General features: G+C 44.4%; 1 protein-coding gene and 1 long non-coding RNA gene across 3 annotated transcripts; one reads left to right on the forward strand and one right to left on the reverse strand.

Moving 5' to 3' along the window:
• The first annotated feature begins 54 nt into the window (after window positions 1–54).
• Window positions 55–5,156, forward strand: mibp (muscle-specific beta 1 integrin binding protein). 2 transcript variants are annotated; one of them, XM_006639837.3, is made up of 8 exons: window positions 55–257; window positions 1,693–1,783; window positions 2,832–2,880; window positions 3,068–3,242; window positions 4,045–4,116; window positions 4,301–4,407; window positions 4,598–4,683; window positions 4,767–5,156. In XM_006639837.3, exons 1-7 carry the CDS (start codon window positions 232–234, stop codon window positions 4,681–4,683), a joined length of 606 nt encoding a protein of 201 aa, XP_006639900.1. In that variant the 5' UTR covers window positions 55–231; the 3' UTR covers window positions 4,767–5,156. The 2 variants fall into 2 exon arrangements, with proteins under 2 accessions (XP_006639900.1, XP_069042201.1); XM_069186100.1 differs by lacking the exons at window positions 55–257; window positions 2,832–2,880.
• A 10,252-nt stretch (window positions 5,157–15,408) lies between these two features.
• Window positions 15,409–16,426, reverse strand: LOC107079654 (uncharacterized). The gene is made up of 2 exons (XR_001480589.2): window positions 16,260–16,426; window positions 15,409–16,074 (listed from the first exon to the last, which is right to left on the reverse strand). It is a non-coding gene; the product is annotated as an uncharacterized lncRNA (long non-coding RNA).
• Between the last annotated feature and the right edge of the window lie 2,181 nt (window positions 16,427–18,607).

Below are 18,607 nucleotides of genomic sequence, written 5' to 3' on the forward strand. Positions count from 1 at the left end.
GGTGGCGTGATGACGTAGGGGTCTGGGAAGGTTTAAATGGGAAGAGGCCGGGCCAGTTCATCAATGAAATAGTAAAGAGAGGAGGGTACTCTGGAAGACGAGAAAAAGGGGGTGAAAAAAAGGGAGCAAACAACTTCAAAACTTAGTTCTCTGTTTGTAAATCCTGAGGTTCATTTTCCTTCTATTTTCATTGACCTGTTTAACAAGACCAAGATCGAGTTAATCGACAAAATGAAATACATTATAGGCATTGGCGGGTAAGTACAACCGTTTCTTCATTTGAAAGAGAACTGTTATTAACATAGCTACCTTAAACAAAAAATACGGATCAGGCCAGCTTTTCTCATTGGGTTGTCCAGGGCAGGGCGAAACATTCTACTTTTTAGTTCTTAAATAAACCTCTGTACAGTACAGGAGGATCTGTCGAGGAAGGCGGTCCTAGTAACATACTATAAAATACACCGGTAAGCTTTCTGACTCCTTGACGGGAATGGCGCCTTAATTTAAACAACTTTTTTTAAGAAGTAAATGTTAAATTAAGATTTAATGTCTTACGTTTTTGTGAGGTGTAGTTAAAACTTATTGTATCTGCAGTTTCCAGAAATAAGAGGTGGGGAGCAGGGGGTCTGGTCAAATATTTCTTACTTCTCGGAGTATAAAGCAAAAAAAACTTCTTATTTATTCTAATAATATTATTCTAATTAATAATAACGCTGGTAGCTGCTCTGCTGTGCTGCGGGGCGCGTGGCCTCTCTGTGTGGCACGTAGACACGGCTCGGCGCGTGCTTCCAGGAGCGGTTCGAGCGGGAGATTTAAACTGCAGCGCGCGCTCCGCCACACTGAAGCGGAAGGAGACCGACAGTCGCCGGGCTCAACCGAGAAGAATTTAAAAAATAAACCGTTTCAGCGTTAAGCAGTGTGTTCGTTTGATCAATTACGATATATATTTTATTCCCCCCCCCCCCCCATTTGAACCTTGTCCCTTTTTGCTATTGTGCATAATAGGGTTGTGGTCTCATTAAAAATGACGTAATGGCTGAAAAATCTAATTTACTTGGATGTGGCGAAGATTTTCTTTTTTTTACATGGCTAGAGATTGCGCAGGGTTATTCGCCACCATTTTAAGGCGTTTTGATGTTTTTCGAGAGTCGTATTGGTGTCCAGGGCGGGAAACCTGAACATGGAATGTCTTTGTGCCCATATCGCCGTGTCCTCCTAATGAAAGTTCATCTTTAGTAAATGTTACGACGATTTTTACGACTTCTTGTGTTACATCAGGCAATATAACAATCAGGATCATAATAAGATGAGGGTGAATTAATGCGACACGTTACAATGTATACGCCACGCAATCAGGAGGTTTAAAATGAGTAGTGCCGTTATGAAGTTTCAATATGGTAATACGCTACAGAATACCAATGCGTATGCAATATATGATCATGACTAATTCTACAAATACTATGTTAGTTCAGTTTTATGTTGACTTGTAATGGTGCGCTAAAACATTTATTCCAACGACTGGCTGTCTAGGGAATTGCGCCAAAACTGCCCCCCTCCCCCATTGCCTTCTTGCTACAGATGGTATAAACTCGGCTTTTCCAGCCGCTTGTAAGAACTACAGGTCGCTTTCTTTCTGCTGTGTGCAACCCTGTATTAATTCTCTTCTGCTATGTGCTTAAAATTCCTATTTAGCGTGACCAATGGTGGGAAAACCACTTTGACGAATAAGCTTATCAAAGCACTGCCAAACTGTTGCGTGGTACATCAAGATGACTTTTTCAAGGTAAGTATTCAGCTACAGATCTAGAAACAAGTGTTTAAATTTACAGTTTGAAAATGTGCCAAATAAGTTTTCTAACTTGTGCAGTAACGTCTGGTTTTGTGAATTGTGTAACTTTTTAAGAAGCTGTTTAAGAGTATGGGGTCTGTTTGCTGGAATGGAAGGGGGAGCATTCAGTTGCTTTTCTAGGTGAATTTGGTAGTATCCTGAAGCAAAGTTACTGCCCCCATGATTAACTGTCTTCTAATTGAAGATGTTTATAAGTCATGCAAAACAAATCATGCACTTGTAGCATAATAACTTGGCTTTTCTTTTGCATGCTTGGGTCAGAATCAATTGTACATCTGATATGAGCTCGGTATTCTATGGCTGAATGACGCATTGTGAGCTAGCGATTGCAAAAGAAGTGCGGATTAGTTTTCAGCCATCACACTGGTGGTCATAGTATAGCGTTTCCACAAACAATCCTCTTTTTAAAAAGCATTCATATCCATGAACTTGTGCACTTCTCTTGCTAATCTATAGCATTTCTAACCTCGGCAAATAACGTTAAAAGCTCTGTGGACTAAACTCTTCCTTGCGTGTGAATGTGCCACTTCACGTAAAACTGTTTTGGGCTCCTGTAGAACCTGAAGATTTTCAGACTGAAGCACCTGGGGGTTTGAGTATAGGCTTAGCAGATAAGCCATAAACCTGCCTGTGCACAATTTAGTGGGTACATGTATTCATGCAAGCTTTTTTTCCTGCAGTCTTAAGTGCCTCAGTGGGGGGTGGGGGTGGGGTAATTTTGCTTCCATCCAGTTGGATGATTGCCTGTGAATGCAGTGCTGCTGCTTCCATCTTGCAAAGATCCTGTGTGATTCTTGGACCGTCTATACAGAACCCCCGGGTGCCTACATAGTAATCTCTCCCCCTTGTACTCCTGTGACCACGTAGTCCCTATAGTTGCCTTCTGTGTGCGTCTGGCTTCTAGAGTTCAGGATGTAATCCGATCTGCCCGATGGCTCACCCTGAGTTTGCAGCATTGTTTTATTGGTCACTGTTATTTCAGCCACAAGATCAGATAGAAGTCGGGGAGGACGGCTTTAGACAGTGGGATGGTAAGATTGGTTTTTGCTGTAGGAAACCAATAAAGCTTTTGTATAGATGTTTAACTTTTTATAATTAAACCAAATTACATTCTACATTTTAATGGTAGAATCTGATCTTCATATTTCTTAAATTGGTTTGTTTCCCTTGAGTAACAGTCTTGTCTGTATTTCTCCCCCCGTCCCCTTTTGTCCGTAGTGATCACAGCCCTAGACATGGAGGCCATGACGAGCACTGTCAAGGCGTGGAGCGAGAACCCGGTGAAGTTCGCCCGCTCTCACGGGGTGAGTGTGACCCCTGTGGCGGAGGAGTCGGATCCTGACAAGGAGGTCCACATCCTGATCGTGGAAGGCTTCCTTCTCTACAACTACAGGTGAGCTCGTGCACCGGTGTGGTGTGGGGAAGCTGGAGAGGGCTCCTTTGTTGTGCTGTCAAGAGTGGCCCATTTCTCAAAGCGTGGCCACCGGGCTAGATAGGCCTGAATGGCGTCCTCCCATTTGGCAAATCGAAGGTTTTCCTACTGCCCTTTCTTGAAGGTATTGGCATCAGTATGGCTGGGTGGCTTGTTCCCATCTTGCACAGTGTGTGGTTTGGAGAGCCTCTGTCTCCACGTATAGCTATAGAGATACACTGAAGTTGTAGGGGAATTCTTATCCTAGTTAAAATGAGATTGTGATCCTTCTACGTTGGCAGGTAGTTACTTAAGGAATCGCAAGAGATGCCAATAGTGAATGGCTAAGGTAAGCAAGGTCTAAGCTTTGAGTGGGCTGAGGTGTGGGGACCCCCGAGCAGTGAAGCACAGGGCTTGAGATAAGCAGGGTGTTGCCACTAGAGGTTGTGCTGGTTTGCTTTGACCTGTTTGGGGTCACAGAAGGTTAACATGATGTTCTCCAGCTGTCTTATCTGGGCTCTGTTCGTCACCGTGGCAGATGGTGAAAGATCCCACTGCTTCTCTGATGTAATATTCTGAGCTCTACATATTTGACGGGGGAACCAAAGAGGTGGAGATTTTTTTTGAGTTGAGAGAAAACTGCTTAAAGTTGTACATTACTCCATTAATCCTCTTCCTAAATTAGGCAAGTCCAAATGTGCAGTTTTAAAATATCGCAATATTGTGACTCTGTGTAGATGTAGATGTCCTGGATTGATTTTTTTTTTTTTTTTTCCCCCTGCAGGCCTTTGCTTGATGTATATGACAAGCGCTACTACATTGCCATTCCATATGAAGAGTGCAAGAGGAGGAGAAGGTAGGCTGTGCTTCTATGCCTTTATTCACCTCTTAAAATAAACTGCTGTTTGCCCTGCTGGCTACTGTATCTCTGCCCTAGATTAACAACTGTGGAATCTTTAGTTGACTTTGAGTCAAAGGAACACTGTTTTGAGTGTTTCAAGAGCTAGCGAGAGGATTAAGGGCTTCTCTTTATTTTTCAGCACACGGAAATACACTGTTCCCGACCCCCCTGGTCTGTTTGATGGCCACGTGTGGCCCATGTACTTGAAGCACAGGAAAGAAATGGAGGCTAAAAACGTGGATGTTGGTAGGTGGCGACTTTACATTGGATGAGTGGGTGTGCAGTAAAACCAGTTGAGGAACTTGCAACATAATTGCTTGCCTACAAATCTTGGCATAGACCAAAAGATCAATCCTAGGCCTTATGCATTCACTGTGCAATTAGTACAGATATGCTTTTGGCACATTTCAGGTATTCAGTCATCTTTTTATTACAGCATATCTTGATGGTTTGAAGTCCAAAGATGAGATCTATAACCAGGTGTATGAAGACATCCAGAACACGCTGCTAAATCGTTTATAGGTAAGGAGCTGTGACCTTTTAGCTTATTTTAAGATCCTGTGGAATGTGATTGAGTCATTGACGCTTTCCTTTTCTCTTTTCAGCGGAGACTGCAGCTCTGAAGACCCATGTACAGAATTGTAAATAGAATCATCATTAGGATAGTATTCAGGCTGTTAATCCTTTTTTTTTAATTTTTTTTGGATTACCTGTGGAAGATTTTGTAAATAGGATGAAGGAACTTTAACTTATTTTAAGAAGTTGATGGCAATTTTATTTTTGGTATTTTATACTGTTCTGTATAAAGTAGTGATCGAATCAGTTTTAAAAACCTGTTGCTTACATTTCTTGCCATAAGATGTGTGCCAAGGTAACATGCAGCTCGGCTGAGGTGCAAAATGTTTTCTTCAGAACCTTGCTAATGTAGATCCTGCGATGTGAGCCATTCTCTGTTTAAACAGGTTTGTCACTACATTTAAAAACTTTCATAACCAGATTTGTGTCCTGGTCTTGAATTTTAATACACATGGTCACCAATAGCTAAATGCACATCTGAGTGGCTAAGCACCTTAACACCACCTTTTATAAGTGGTCTCCTTAAAGTAAAATAGTGATGCTTCACCCTCATATAAAACCATCTTCCATAATAGGTTATTTTTTTTCCTTTAGGATCTGAAAGGGTCTTGCGGTGGCATCTTGCCAAATTGTGACCTTAACACTGCAAAGTCAGCTAGGATAATCTTAAATGGCAACTCACACCTGAAGAAGGCTCCACAGCCGAAACATTGTTTTTTTTTTTTTCTTCTCTTTTCAGCATAGAAAAAACCTGTTACTTGTTCCTTTGAATTTTAAATGGCACTTTGTTTGCTGCAATAATACTAGAACTGTTGGCCTGGAGTCCTGTTCTTTAGCCAAATGCTTATGTTGGCAAAGAGAATAAGGATACTCATATTTCAAACAGTTGGTCTTCGGAGCATATAACTTGTATCCCAAGAAAAGTAAATGCCAACTTCTAAAGAGGCTACTAACCATTATCAGTTCAAGCTGATGTATACAATAGTCTAATTCCCTTCTAGATGAAGGGGAAAAGCCTCCTATTCCAGCTGTCTTTGAGGTTACAATGCAATTCAATCTTGCTGTACTGTTAAAGGAAATGTAGGTTGGTAATTTTGTTTTAAAATTGCTTTGTAGTTCATACACTGTTCACTGCAGGCAGTACAATGGTTTCAATTCTCTAGCCAATAGCCTCTGGTCATTGAGGGTGTAAAACCCCTCCTCTCTGCCCTCACAAGTCCTTCACCATTTACATTCATTATTTCCATAGCAGTAAATAGAGTGGGAGACCTTTATGCCCTGTTGTGCCTATTTGCTGCTTAAAGTGCGATTGTTCACAGGAGCTGTTCCATATCTCCCTCACAGAGACCCCCCCCCGCAGGGGTCTCTTCATCCCTCAGGCCTGCAGTGTTTCATCTTCCTCCATGTTGGGGAACAAATCCCCTTATCCTGCACAAGTCCCTCCTGGTAAAGAACCGGTAGCCACATAGTTACTGTCCTTCTGTCCACTCTGGTTAATGACCCCCCACAACCACCACCACCGTTAGACTTGGAGGTCAGCACTGTGTTCTCTCCCAGGAGCTGGACTATGGGGATCCAGTCTCTCCCTTACTGATTGGGTGAAATCGTCCCCAAAGCACATGTTGTGTTGTCTGCTGACCATGAGTCCCACAGACAGGGAATCTGAGGGTGAGGTTGTTTGTTTATGGGGGGGTGGAGGATTGGAAGAGTTCAATTACTGTTTTTAAAAGCTCATAAATTAAAAAAGGCCGGATTGAATTTTTTTTTTTGGATACCATGACACAACTGCATTATACTTGGGCTCAGTCCAGTTTCCAGCTTTGGTTTTAAGCCTGAGGTCCCTGCTGGTATTGCAAATAGATCAAGCAGCCTGACCTACAGTTGTGGATTCCCCTCCACAAATGTGTTCTACAGTGCAGATTAATTTCACTCCAGGGTATAAATATTTACTCGGGTAGCATTTGGAGCAAGAAGCTGTTCTCTGTGTTACTGGGCACACAGCAACCCAAGGTTTGTGTGTGTGTGTGTGGTGCTGCAGGCAGTGAAGTGCATTGTGCCTGCCAGCTTTCTTGCACATTATTTTAATCTGCACTTGTTTTGTAATTCATGTTGAATGCAAAGCTTATACCTCACAGGGTTCCTCACCAGCCCCTGTCCACCTGCATAGGAGAGAATTAGTCTAAATTGGCTAATGTGCACGCACCTGAATGGAAACAAGTGCTTTGAGCAGAGAGAGTTGTCACTCTAGTAGTGATGTGGATGAGATGCATAAAGGTGAAAACAGAGAACATAAATGCTCAGTGTAGCTGGTCTGAAATAACACAAGATGCGTTTGCTTGAAAAAAAGACCATGTGTTCTGTTGGTTCGTTTCACATCTGCTTCCATGAGTTTTCCAGTCAGCATTAAACCACTCAATACTTCTATGTGCACTTTTGTATGCCATCCACACCTACGATTTCCTTCGGGATCTTCATGCACCTTGAGGTTTATTTTCTAACCCCAAGGGCTGATCTAATGGAAAATTAATTGGCATCTCTGACGGGCCAGGATTGCACACCAGCAAAGCCAGAACGCTGATGTGATTTCCACACGCTCTTTGGCGCGTGTGAACGTCTGCTCAGGGCGGGGAGGTGCAAATGCCTCCACAGGCACACAGGAACACGGGCCACAGACGAGCACCTGAGCCAAGATGGGGTCAGGGGGCCGTGCCACCATAGCTGAAACCTGAGCAAGGCTTGCTTAGCTGCTAGAATATCCCCTTCTCTGCCTTCATGGGCATAAGTATCATTCAGTGCAGCAGAAATTAACTCCAGCAGGTGAAGTACAGGACACAGCTCACCCTCATGTTTTTCCTATTTCCTATTGAACACCTGAAGAAGGATCCACATCCAAAATGTTGTGTCCCTTTTGCGGAGATCTTTTCCTTTCTTGTGAGGGCGACACGCCCCGATAAGTGTCAGTGGTGAGCCTGCCTTTCATCTGGGATGCCCGGACCTTAACAGCTTTGTTGTCTCCAAGCCCGACGTGTCAGTAATTTCGGGAATGGCATTAACACGGCGAGCCCAGCTGCGCCTGGTGCACCAGGGGTTTGTCAGCTCTGATAAAGCCTGCTGACGCTGCGTGCTCTCTCTGCTGTGGCTCCGGTCACATGCTCTGAGGCGTGATGGGTATGTTCCACTGAGGCCCCTGGAATTGAGACACCTCATTGGCTAGAATCTTCTCGGCACCAAAACCGTCCGCTGTCTTGAAATCAATTATTTATACTATACCCCTGTTAACTCTTTGGTTTGCACCAAAAATAAAAGACGCATAACCCCATATCTTCTCTTTCCTATGCTGGGCAAGTGTGCTATTTTTTGTACTGCTGAACCCCAACATTGTCCTGCAAGCACATTCAAAAGGGTAAAGCAGTGTAGTGGCAGCCTGATTACAGCAGCGTCTTCGACTTTCTCTCTCCTGCAAGATCATTTCTGTCGCCTTTGGCTGTAGTCAACCAGATTCCATTTTTAAGCAGTTGCCTTAGAACAGGACCACAGATTGAAGTTCCCAGCCCTCATTGACCAGCAATACATTCCTCCAGGCAATAACAGCAATATAGCACAATCTCTGGGACACACTCACAGGCCACTACACCATCCCACTGGCTCCACGCTTGTCTTATAGAACACATGAGGGGGTGGAGCAGCAGAAATGTCTGCTTGGGAATGGAGAACTGAAGGATAATGTGGTGACAGTTGTGTAATGTTGCCAGGGAAGGTCTTAATCCGTACAACATTACACCAGCGATTCCATTCCGGCGATACCTGATTCAGGCATTCCAGATGGGTGCCAGCACGTGCTCGCTTCATCGCGGGAATCGGAGGTTCTGAGATTCGAATCTCATCACAACAGCCTCTGAAACTCTGAAAAGCCTTTTTGGAATTCTTGGAAAGTTTCAGAACGGAAAGCTTTTCATGCAGCAAGAAAAAAGTCACTTCTATACTTGTCCTATTAGGTTTTTTTTGGGTGGGGGGGAATCGGACAAAACATGAAAAATAAGACTGGTGGTCTGGATTGAGTCATTGGAATTATCGTTGCTGCATATATTATTAAGAAGTCAGATTAATGGACAGTCAAGTTAAAATGGGAACACCCTTTTAAGTAGTAAGTAGGCAGTCCAAATAATTCTGGGATTTTAATGCTCAGATCAATGTCTTTGACCATATGTTTTTCTGTAATACTATGTGGGTTTTGCCTATTGTAGTGTGCTTGAGTTCCTCGTCTTTCTCATTTTAAACAATTCAGTGCACCCATAGGAAAAAAAAAGGCTAAGCTTGCGGATGTTTAGTTTTGCTTTTGAAAACTGGAAAAGCAAAATGAAAAATAAAAAGTGACGCTTGACACAACCTGCTCTCCTAATCTCATGTTCCCCTGTCCAGTCCATACCAGCCACCTCTCTCTCATCCCCAGCTGTTCCTCCACTAATTTTAATTTTATTACCTGGGCAATCATGTGCCCCTTTGCAAATAGCTTTTAAATTCTAGTGCCACATTGTGTACTGGCCTGAGGTGCTCCATGTTAAAGGTCACAGTGTCTTTAGGCAGCTTTAAAGTGTGAAGTTTAGCAACTTTAGACCTTCCCAATCTACCCCTGATCGTCATGTAACATATAACACAGCTGAGCTCTGCGATTTCCAGCGTACACCCCCTTAGCTCAGCCCCCTCCTTGACACGCTGCTGAAAGGCAGAGAGTGCTTTCAGATGCAGGCAGGCCGGGGAAAATTTAGACGGGAGGCGAAGGCCTGTGATCACAAGATGCACCCCGCAGGTGGCACTCCAATTACTGCTGAACAGGAAGTGCTTCCACAGGCTGGCCACCCAGAAGATCCACATCCCTTCTGTGGAGCTCCTCCAAGTCCACCGCCACGGACGGAGTTTTCCACAAGCACGTCCGCGTGGCACAGGAGCAGGACAGTTAAGTCCTCTCCACCATGGAGCAGGACAAACTGTAATAAAATGTACAGATTATGTAACACTTGCTTGGCATAGCGCAGGCACCTGATCTCCGTCACTGTGCTGTAATGGTTAATGTCATGAGCCCAGTCACGTCCAAACGTGCCTTTGTCTGATCTCCAAAGCAACTCTTTACCAGGGTCTTTTAGGCACCAATACCTGGTGTCCATCTACACCTGCAAGCCCTACCCCTGATCATCATGTAAGATTCTTTTAACACACAGCTGCACTCTGCAATTTCCCCTAGCTCAGCCCCCTCCTATACACGCTGCTGAAAGGCCGAGAGTACTTTCAGATGCAGGCTGGCTGGGGGACTGTGTTCTATATTTAGCCCAAATGCTTGCAGTGTCAGGAGAGTATATATAGGCCTTTATAAAGAAGGCTATATTCTCTCCTCCTCAGTCACTGGCATGCTGCCCGCCACCCTCCAGCCCTGCCCCCGCCCCACCCCTCCCTCTTGATCACCTGCGGTCACGCTACCCAGCCTGTCTGAACAGCAGAAGCAGGGGAAAGGTCGGGGCTTGACCCCTTATCAAAGAATCCCTCCGTCGTGTCAACAGGGAGCAGCAATGGAAAAAGACAGGGGGAAAAAAAACAAACACACGTCTCTATCTTCCCTTTTTTGGGGATCACCAGGATCCTTTCCTTCAGCGATGGGTGCCCAGGCAGGCCCACACATGACAGACACCTGCGCTTCTCATCTGGGCAATACACAGCTCACTCTCTGCTGTTATTATATGCTTATGTTCAGAATATTAATATTGCTTATGTTCAGAAAATAAAATAGTCATAAGTGGTTGCACAACAAAGCTGAGCAGCTAAAAGGTAGCTCATTACCTATTAATTAGGTGTCATGGGTGAAAGTGTGGTTTTCCATTACTTCTCTGCCCCTCTCTTACATCAGTTTCTTGGAGCTTCTGTGTTGTTTAATATTGTGCTCTGCTTTTGGTACGATTCTGCAAAACATCTACACCCGAAGGCTTGTTTTCAAGCATTCATCACTTGATGATAATTGAATCATCCAGTTTCAAGCATCAGGTTGCTGTTTTTTCTTTCCAGTTCTTGGCAGTGGCCACAAATGCTTCAACACCACGGTGAGCAGCAGGTACCTCTCGTCTCGCAATGATAACTGGCCAGACGAAGGGACATCAGCAGGCTGGCGGGAGTCTCCTGAGCATTTTCTCACACGGGACAAAATAGGTCAAGGGCCCTTTGCCAGTGGTCTTGGAGAGGCACTGAGCTGCAGGGGCTGAATTTGAGAGGTCTGCGTGCGTCTGTGCACCCTGGCAACTTGGCCAGCTTTCTCACAGACCCCCCCTCCTGTCTTCTCTAACTGCTACACTAACGATACCCTTGAAGATCCCAACAGACACAGCACAGCTCCAGTCGCTGGAAAACACCATGAAACAGGCTGCTCTTTAAACTACACCCAACTGCGATTCCAGAAATGCTGCCAGCTCAAACACGAAAGCAATTTTAGAACAACTCTTAGGTTTGCTATGAACCCCGTATAAACCTGTCTACACTTACTGCAATTTTTCATACTTACATTAAAGCAGAAGCACTGCATGTTGCTCCCCACTGGCTCATTTTCCTGAATGAAATGCGTGGCTGGCTTATGAAAAATGCCCGTTCGATTCCTTTAATGAATTCATTTTATTTAGCCAAGCTGGAAAGTAAGTGTTTCCTCATCTCTTCTGTCATCCATTTCTCTGTTTGTGGTTGCACTTTAATTCAACAGTTCTAAGAATTCCTCTCCTGTACGACGACAAAGATCACACCCACAAATTGCGTGGGGCTGGACATGGTAACGCTCCTGTTGACTGGTGTTGCTGCTCTGTGCAGCCAGTCACCTGTGTGAAGGAGGGTAATGAAGTGAGGTAAGAGGTGTATTTGTAAATGAGCTTGCAGGGCCCCAAGGGTAGCACAATAGCTCACGATCTAGGAAGAGGGGAGAACACCGTGTGTGAACAATGAAGGTAGGGATGGAACGATGCTAAACTCGGTATCAAGGCTCTAACAAAAAAAAAGATAATTTCATCTGATAAATCAGTGCTGTGATCAAATTTATTTTTGCCAAAAAAAAGGGTTTAACGTTTTAAATTAGAAATTTCCAAAGCTGTGCTCACACTGGTCAGAGAGTGGGAGTCTCCCCTCTCAGTCTGGAACAGGGAGGGGGGAGACATGGGGGCTGGTGGCCTCTTCTCACAATATAACCCTCGGGGTGATGTAAGTCTGCTGCAGTGCGATAGAGGGGTCCATTTTCCCAGAAAAGCATTAAAATATAAGGAACAAGTAATAGGTTTATTCCCTGCTGAAAAGAGGAGAGAGAGAACACAACGTTTCAGCTGTGAAGCCTTCTTCAGGTGCAAGACCACCTTCAGGTGTGAGACCACCTCACACCTGAAGAAGGCTTCACAGCCAAAACATTGTGTGTTCTGTCTTCTCTTTTCAGTGTGGAATAAACCTCTTACTTGTTCCTTTGCAGCGTATGCATGCTGACGCAACTCCCCACCTGAACCACTTAAATTATAAGTAATCACACATATCTGTACTTACTTATACTTAATCCTGGCTAATAAAAATGCATGCACAATGTGGAGTTACCACTTAAAACTGTGTTTTTCAGGTGGTCGTCACGGGACAGCATTCAGTTGGCCTTTGCGGGCTTTATCTAGCCCTTAGGATCCCAAAAACCTAGGAGGAGCAGAAAACCTTAGGTTAGCGAGGGGTTAAGTGAAAGCCTACTCTGAGACTTAGATAACTCTATCTGTGGAATGAAAGCAAAAATTATTTTTGACAGGCCTGGAACTTGATCATGATATACTGTATATGCCAGACCCCACAGGCTTCAAGGGTGAAGGTCGGCTTGCTTTCTAAAAAGCCATGTAATTATTTTGGTTTCGGTTTTTGTTCACCACTGGTTAATAAAGTAAGAGGAGGAAAGGTTAACTTTGAAGCCGGACTTTCAGTGCGGGAGTCTAGGGTGTCCAATCGATTGGAAATACTGTTGCTCTCGTATTTCTTGCGGTCCAAAGGCACTTATCGCGTTTCCTTTTCTGTTCCTTGTACGTGGTGTCGTGACGCTCATAGCGGCCACATCGTGTAACTGCATCGCGAGCTGTTAAAACTTTGGTCTTTTAATATTTGTATTAATAATAATACCATTTAATTTGAGCGCTTTCACAGACAGTCTGCACCTTATAAGGCCAACTGCAATCTGAGAGGACACAACAGAGTCCTTTTTTTCACTTGCTATGCAATATTACCGGGTCTTTTCAAGCTCTTGACCTACATGTACAGTAATTCTCTGCACTCACTCAGAAAAACATATCGACCATAAAAGAAAGGCGTAGGTATAGGTAAACCCTTCTCTCGGAGAAAAAAAGGGTCCGTATCACATTGACTGCTCACAAGAAACAGCAGATTTCTCACTAACAAAGTGAGCGCCGGAGCCGGGAAACCAAAGCAGGTGTAAAGCAAAACAACGTCAGATATCAAAACTCTTGACACGTTTTTTTTAAATCAATAAGGCAGTCCTGCTGTTTCGTCACTGTTAATTGCTTTGCCCCAGGGGCTGAGTTTAGCAGTGATCCAGAGACATAAAACCAGGTGTGACCGTTTTTTTTTACCATGTGGTCTTAACACACACGAGGAACAGGTGTGTGTTCAGGTATGAAGAAGGCGCTGCAGCCGAAACGTTGTTTCTTTTGCTTTCGGCGTGGAATAAACCTTTAGCTGTTGGCTTTGCAGAATCTGCGCAGGTAAATACCCCAACTTCTTTAACACACACGCACCTGTGGACCGGCCACAACGCGGCCTTGGTCATAACGGCGCCCGGTGTAACTGCTGCCTGACCCCCCCGCCTGCCTGCGCTCAGCAGGCCTCGGGAATTCCTCAATCGCTGACGTATAGGTCACCGCTTCACCCTCCACGAGTATGGAATTGCATGCAAACTATATATACGCAGCAAAGGAACGAGCAATAGGTTTATTCTATGCTGAAAACAGAAGAGTGAAAACGCAACGCTTCGGCTGTGACGTCTTCTTCAGGTGTGAGGAAGGGTGCTATATAAACATAGTGCTTTCCAAATAATGCGCCGATCCCCTTATTTTGATTTACGAGATACATCGCATGCTGCAAGTAGACGGCATTCTTACTATTTTGCAGTTATTTTCATAATATTAACGCTTTATCATTAAAAATGTTATTTTTAATCAGAGGGCAAGTTATTGAGTAATCTCGCGCAACACTCCTCGTCATGTCCAACCCCATCTCACTACATTTTAGCTATTACTGAATCATTAGTATTATTCAGTTAATTGGCTTATTTAATGGAATCCCAAACCCCCGCTATTTTAAAAACAGCAGCATCTACGATAAAGGTTTGCATACTGCATCACCTACAGTACTCCGTATCGTCATTAATTCAGCACATTTTAAATCTACAGGCGACGTTGGTGTTTGCCTGTTTCTGGTCATAATGGTTGTGCAACTGGTTTCCGCGTAGCTTGCTTATTGTGGAGATAGTGCTATTGATTTGGAGGTTCATGGTGTTGTGTGTACGTGTATATTCGATAGAGTGGTATAGGAACTATTTATTCAAGACATCTCAGGCACCATCCTGGAGAATGGGTCTAACAGGACTTCTCCTCTTTTCTGCCCGAATGGCGTGGGATCAGATATCGGTGAGTAAACGCTGATTTAACATCTCTGCGTGAACTGCAAAGCGTCACGCTTGGCTTTTAAAGGTCAAACGGGAGGGAGAGTGAGAGTGGGGGAGAGGGGTCGGTTATCTCAGGGAGTGCTGGCAACACGAGAGCCGGGCGTCACGTGTACCACAGTGTCGGAGTCTGAATTAATCTATCCCACAAGAGGTGTTAGTCCATTTCGCTTTGAACAAAGACCGATAAGAATTTATCTGTGAAAAACAGTCAAGGTCGCAGGACCAGAGCTTCTGACTGGTCTTTTCGGAGGGAGAAATATCCGCCCTTCTTAGCAGCAGGTGAAAAACATAACGAGCCATAACGAGGGTATTTCAGTGCCCTATTGTCTAAAAAGCAGCGGTCGCAGATTACATGAATACGGCACAATGTAGTGGCTTTTTGGCCATTTAAAAGCATCTGTGAAAGAAGCGTGTCTGTCCCGTGTAGCATCCAGTTTGGTCTGGGGGGGAGAAAAAAGACGACGGGTTTTTTTCCTCTTCCTGTATCTTCCTGCAAGTCAGTGTGTTAAACTACGCCCCGCAAACACCTGAAAGGGACGGTCTTTGTGAGATCGTTTTCCAAGTCCAACTTGGAGACGGTATCGCGCATTAAACCAAGCTGTATCGGCTGGTGCTTTACTAGACAGCACATTTCCCAAGGCGAAGAGAGTAAAAACAAGTGACCCTCTGGAGACCATCAGGGGGAAAAAAGTCACCAGCGTCTCCTTAAGTCACGTTAAGTCTCCGTTCTCTACGACGCATCGGATATAAGGTGGAAACGGACACGCACACAATTCCTTGTAGGGCTTTGATGTTGGAACCCCAGTAAACACCGTCTCTCTCGTTTAATCACACAAGTGGCAGCAAAGGGCCGCGTTGCACACCTAGATTAGTGAAATGAAATATATATTTTTAAGCAGCAGAGAATAATACGCTAGAAACCTATATATGAACAACCACTTAAGACAATTCCATTATTTTCACAGTTTTATTAAACACCGGGGATTCCTGGAGCAACCAGGAACATTGTTTTAGAAACAAAGCACATGTACACAGTAAATATTTTAACCAAGTCATTAGGCAGTCTGTGCCACATAGACATTGTGACCATTGGTGCAAATACCATTTTTGACACGGTGTTTGGTTTATTTATTTTAGTTTCTTTTGTCCTCCAACAAGTTCAGCTCTTTCAACACAGCGTTTATACTTACTGTTTAGGCTACTACTTTGTAATTAGAATTCAGCTCGCGGATCAGGGTCTTGTGCGGCTGTCGAGACGGAGCTCTGCTCCACTTATAGACTGACAGAGGGGCGGTTCGACCAGGGAGACGGGCGGAAAAGAGTCACGGGATGCCCGAGTTAAAATAGCCCGGTTTCCTGGCCATATTTGGCTCTCCGTGAGGCTTGGCAGCCAGCAGCCGCGTTATCGGTTTCGGCCTCGCTGCAGATTCGAATAAGCGGGGTCACGCCTCTGTCCCAGCGTGTCTCTTCTCTCTCCCGCGTTAGCCGGCTTCAAGGAATGTTTCCAGCAGAAGTCCAGATCGTTGCAAAACCCGACTTGGATAAGAGCACGGGGCCGGGCACCTGTTTGCCATGCGGAGGGGGACGTGGGGATCTATACGGATGGTTTTCCGCTGAAGCTGAAGAAAACGACATGATTTATTATGATGTCCAAACACATCAAATAACAATGCGCACGTTATTATTAATGGAAACAGCAGTGGTAGTATTGCACACATTCGTAGGATTGTGCATTACTAGTGAAAGTAGTATTGTACACATTAGTTCTTGTATTAGTAGGAGAATCGATAGTATTTGTACTTACCTACATAAAGAGTAGGTCCGCACCAAGGAAAAAGTGCAGTTATTACTGTAAGAGTTATCCATTGATCTCACACGTGACCTTGTTATTGCACAACAACAATGACCTCCTAATAACCCCCCTCTCTGAACTGGCTTCATTCTCCCCCCCCCACTGGGAGCTGGGGTGTGGGGAGCGTACTGCGCACTCTGGCTGCTGTCTGATCATCCAGGCGGGGGTACACACTGGTGGTGGTGGAGGGGATCCCCATGACCTGTAAAGCGCTCTATACGTGTGAGGAATTATTATTATTATTATTATTATTATTATTATTATTATTATTATTATTACTTTCTTCTGCTCCTCCTTTTGTCAGGACAATTTGTAGGTAAAGTGCCAGTGACCTATTTATTATACTGAGCCCAGTATTCCTGCTGGCAGGTGGAGCAGGGGAGTGCGATCTGCACGTCACCACGTGCTATCGGGTTACTGACCGACTCTGTAACCCGTCACCCCTTCTGAGCGCTGGGGTCAGGTTCTGGTGCAGCCCAGTAACAGGTGGGCTGAGTCACCGAGCGGCACCGTCACTCTGAGCAATGCATTCATTTCCGCGTCACCGACACGTCTGTGGTCGGGTTTGTTACCGTGTTACGGTGCGTCTGCATTTGTCCGCCTACCGCACCGTAAACCGTTAATGTCGATAAACCTCATCAAAGGATTCAGTTAGTAAGAAAAACGAACACACCTGGTTATCAGTTCTTTCTGCCTCAGCGACACACTGAAGCAGAGAAGTACCTAGCTGGTTGGATTGTTATTTCAACAGAAACGTACACGGGGCGCTTCTGATTAACAGCCAAACATTGCCCCCTTGTGGTCAGTTTGCGATGTGGCTTTTTTTTTTTTAATCAATGTCTAAATTCGGAGGTTAATTGGATGTTTTTAAAACAACAGCATTTAAATTGGTCTCAAAGACCTCGGCTGCGCGCTTGATTCCGTAGACAGGCCGGCTCCCCTTCGACGTCTAAGGCAGCCTCTTCCCCAAGAGCTTGAGAGGTATACCTTGTTGGAGCGCTAGCAGTGTGTTATAAACCAGGGGGCGTCCTGTTGTCACCAGCCCCAACACTCACTCACAGTCTTGGTATGGATTTCCAATACTGCACTTTCAGTACCAGGCCGGCGACAGCACCGCCTTCCCAAACTCCCAGCGCGCCCCTCTCTGCTTTTCTGCAAAGGTATTTGCCGTTAATATAAACTCACAGGGGCTATTTTCAGAGCTCCGGTCCAGTTTTAGAACATCTCTGAGACGGAAAGAAAGCGCCCCCTTCCGATTTTCCGTATTCTGTAGGAGAAGGGTATTTTTTTAATTATTTCAAGTAGGGAGCGGTCTCAGCATGTACGGGTTTATTCCATGTTTGTGTTTCTTTTCTTCTCTCTTCAACGATTCGGCTGTGGAGTCTTCTTCAGGTGTCCAAAATTAAATAGTGTGCGATATTAACGGGAGAGGACTTGTAGATTTTCTCCTTTCCATTCAGTCTAAGCTTAATCATCCACTAGGAGCAATGTGTTGGGGCTCTGATCCAAAACAAAATAAAACAACAACAAACGTTCTGTTATTGAATTCATATTAGATGGATGTTGGAACTCTAGTGGGTCCTCTGTTCTGTTCAGAATTTGCTTACCGAACCACTGGCTTGGGTTGTGTGATAGGGCATGTCGGAGTCCTTCACGGCCAAGAGACTGAAATTGCATAACTAAAAACATTTTAATTTCTGCAATGAGTCCCAATACTTTCTATATTTAGGAGTCTTAATCTTCCAGACATCATGGCTTTGATCCGAAAACCAGCGTTAAGGCGACTGGCTTCTGCATTTTTTTTAAAAAAGACTGTTTATAATTCTTTTCATAAGAAGTCTAATAAAATACACAGGGGCTGAATCAATAAATAAAGTCCTCAACAGACACTTTACTTGTTCTTAGTCACACACGGTTCCGTGTCAGTGTGAGCGTGATATAACGAAAGAACAAACTGGAAGAAATAAAAAAAAACCAAGCTGTAAAAATCAAGACCAGATGTGTTTGTTGCTTTCATAGCCGGAGTGATCAGGCTACCAGCGGGCTAGAATGGCCTCTTCTTGTTTTATAATCCTTCACATGTTTGTACTGGCTCGGAGAGAATAGGACGTTTAATTAGAATGAAAATGAGTTCTGCAAAATGACTATGTAGCTGATTCTCACAGGAAGTGAATGGGGGGAACTCCACCTTATTCTTAATCTTTAATCTCAAATCAGGAGCAAGACGGAAAGTTCTCGTGAAGCAAATCTTACTTATAGAAAAATAAATAGAACTCCAACCTTGCTTTGTTTGACCGGAT

This window comes from Lepisosteus oculatus, chromosome 29, assembly GCF_040954835.1.
Source record: "Lepisosteus oculatus isolate fLepOcu1 chromosome 29, fLepOcu1.hap2, whole genome shotgun sequence".
NCBI lineage: Eukaryota > Metazoa > Chordata > Actinopteri > Semionotiformes > Lepisosteidae > Lepisosteus > Lepisosteus oculatus.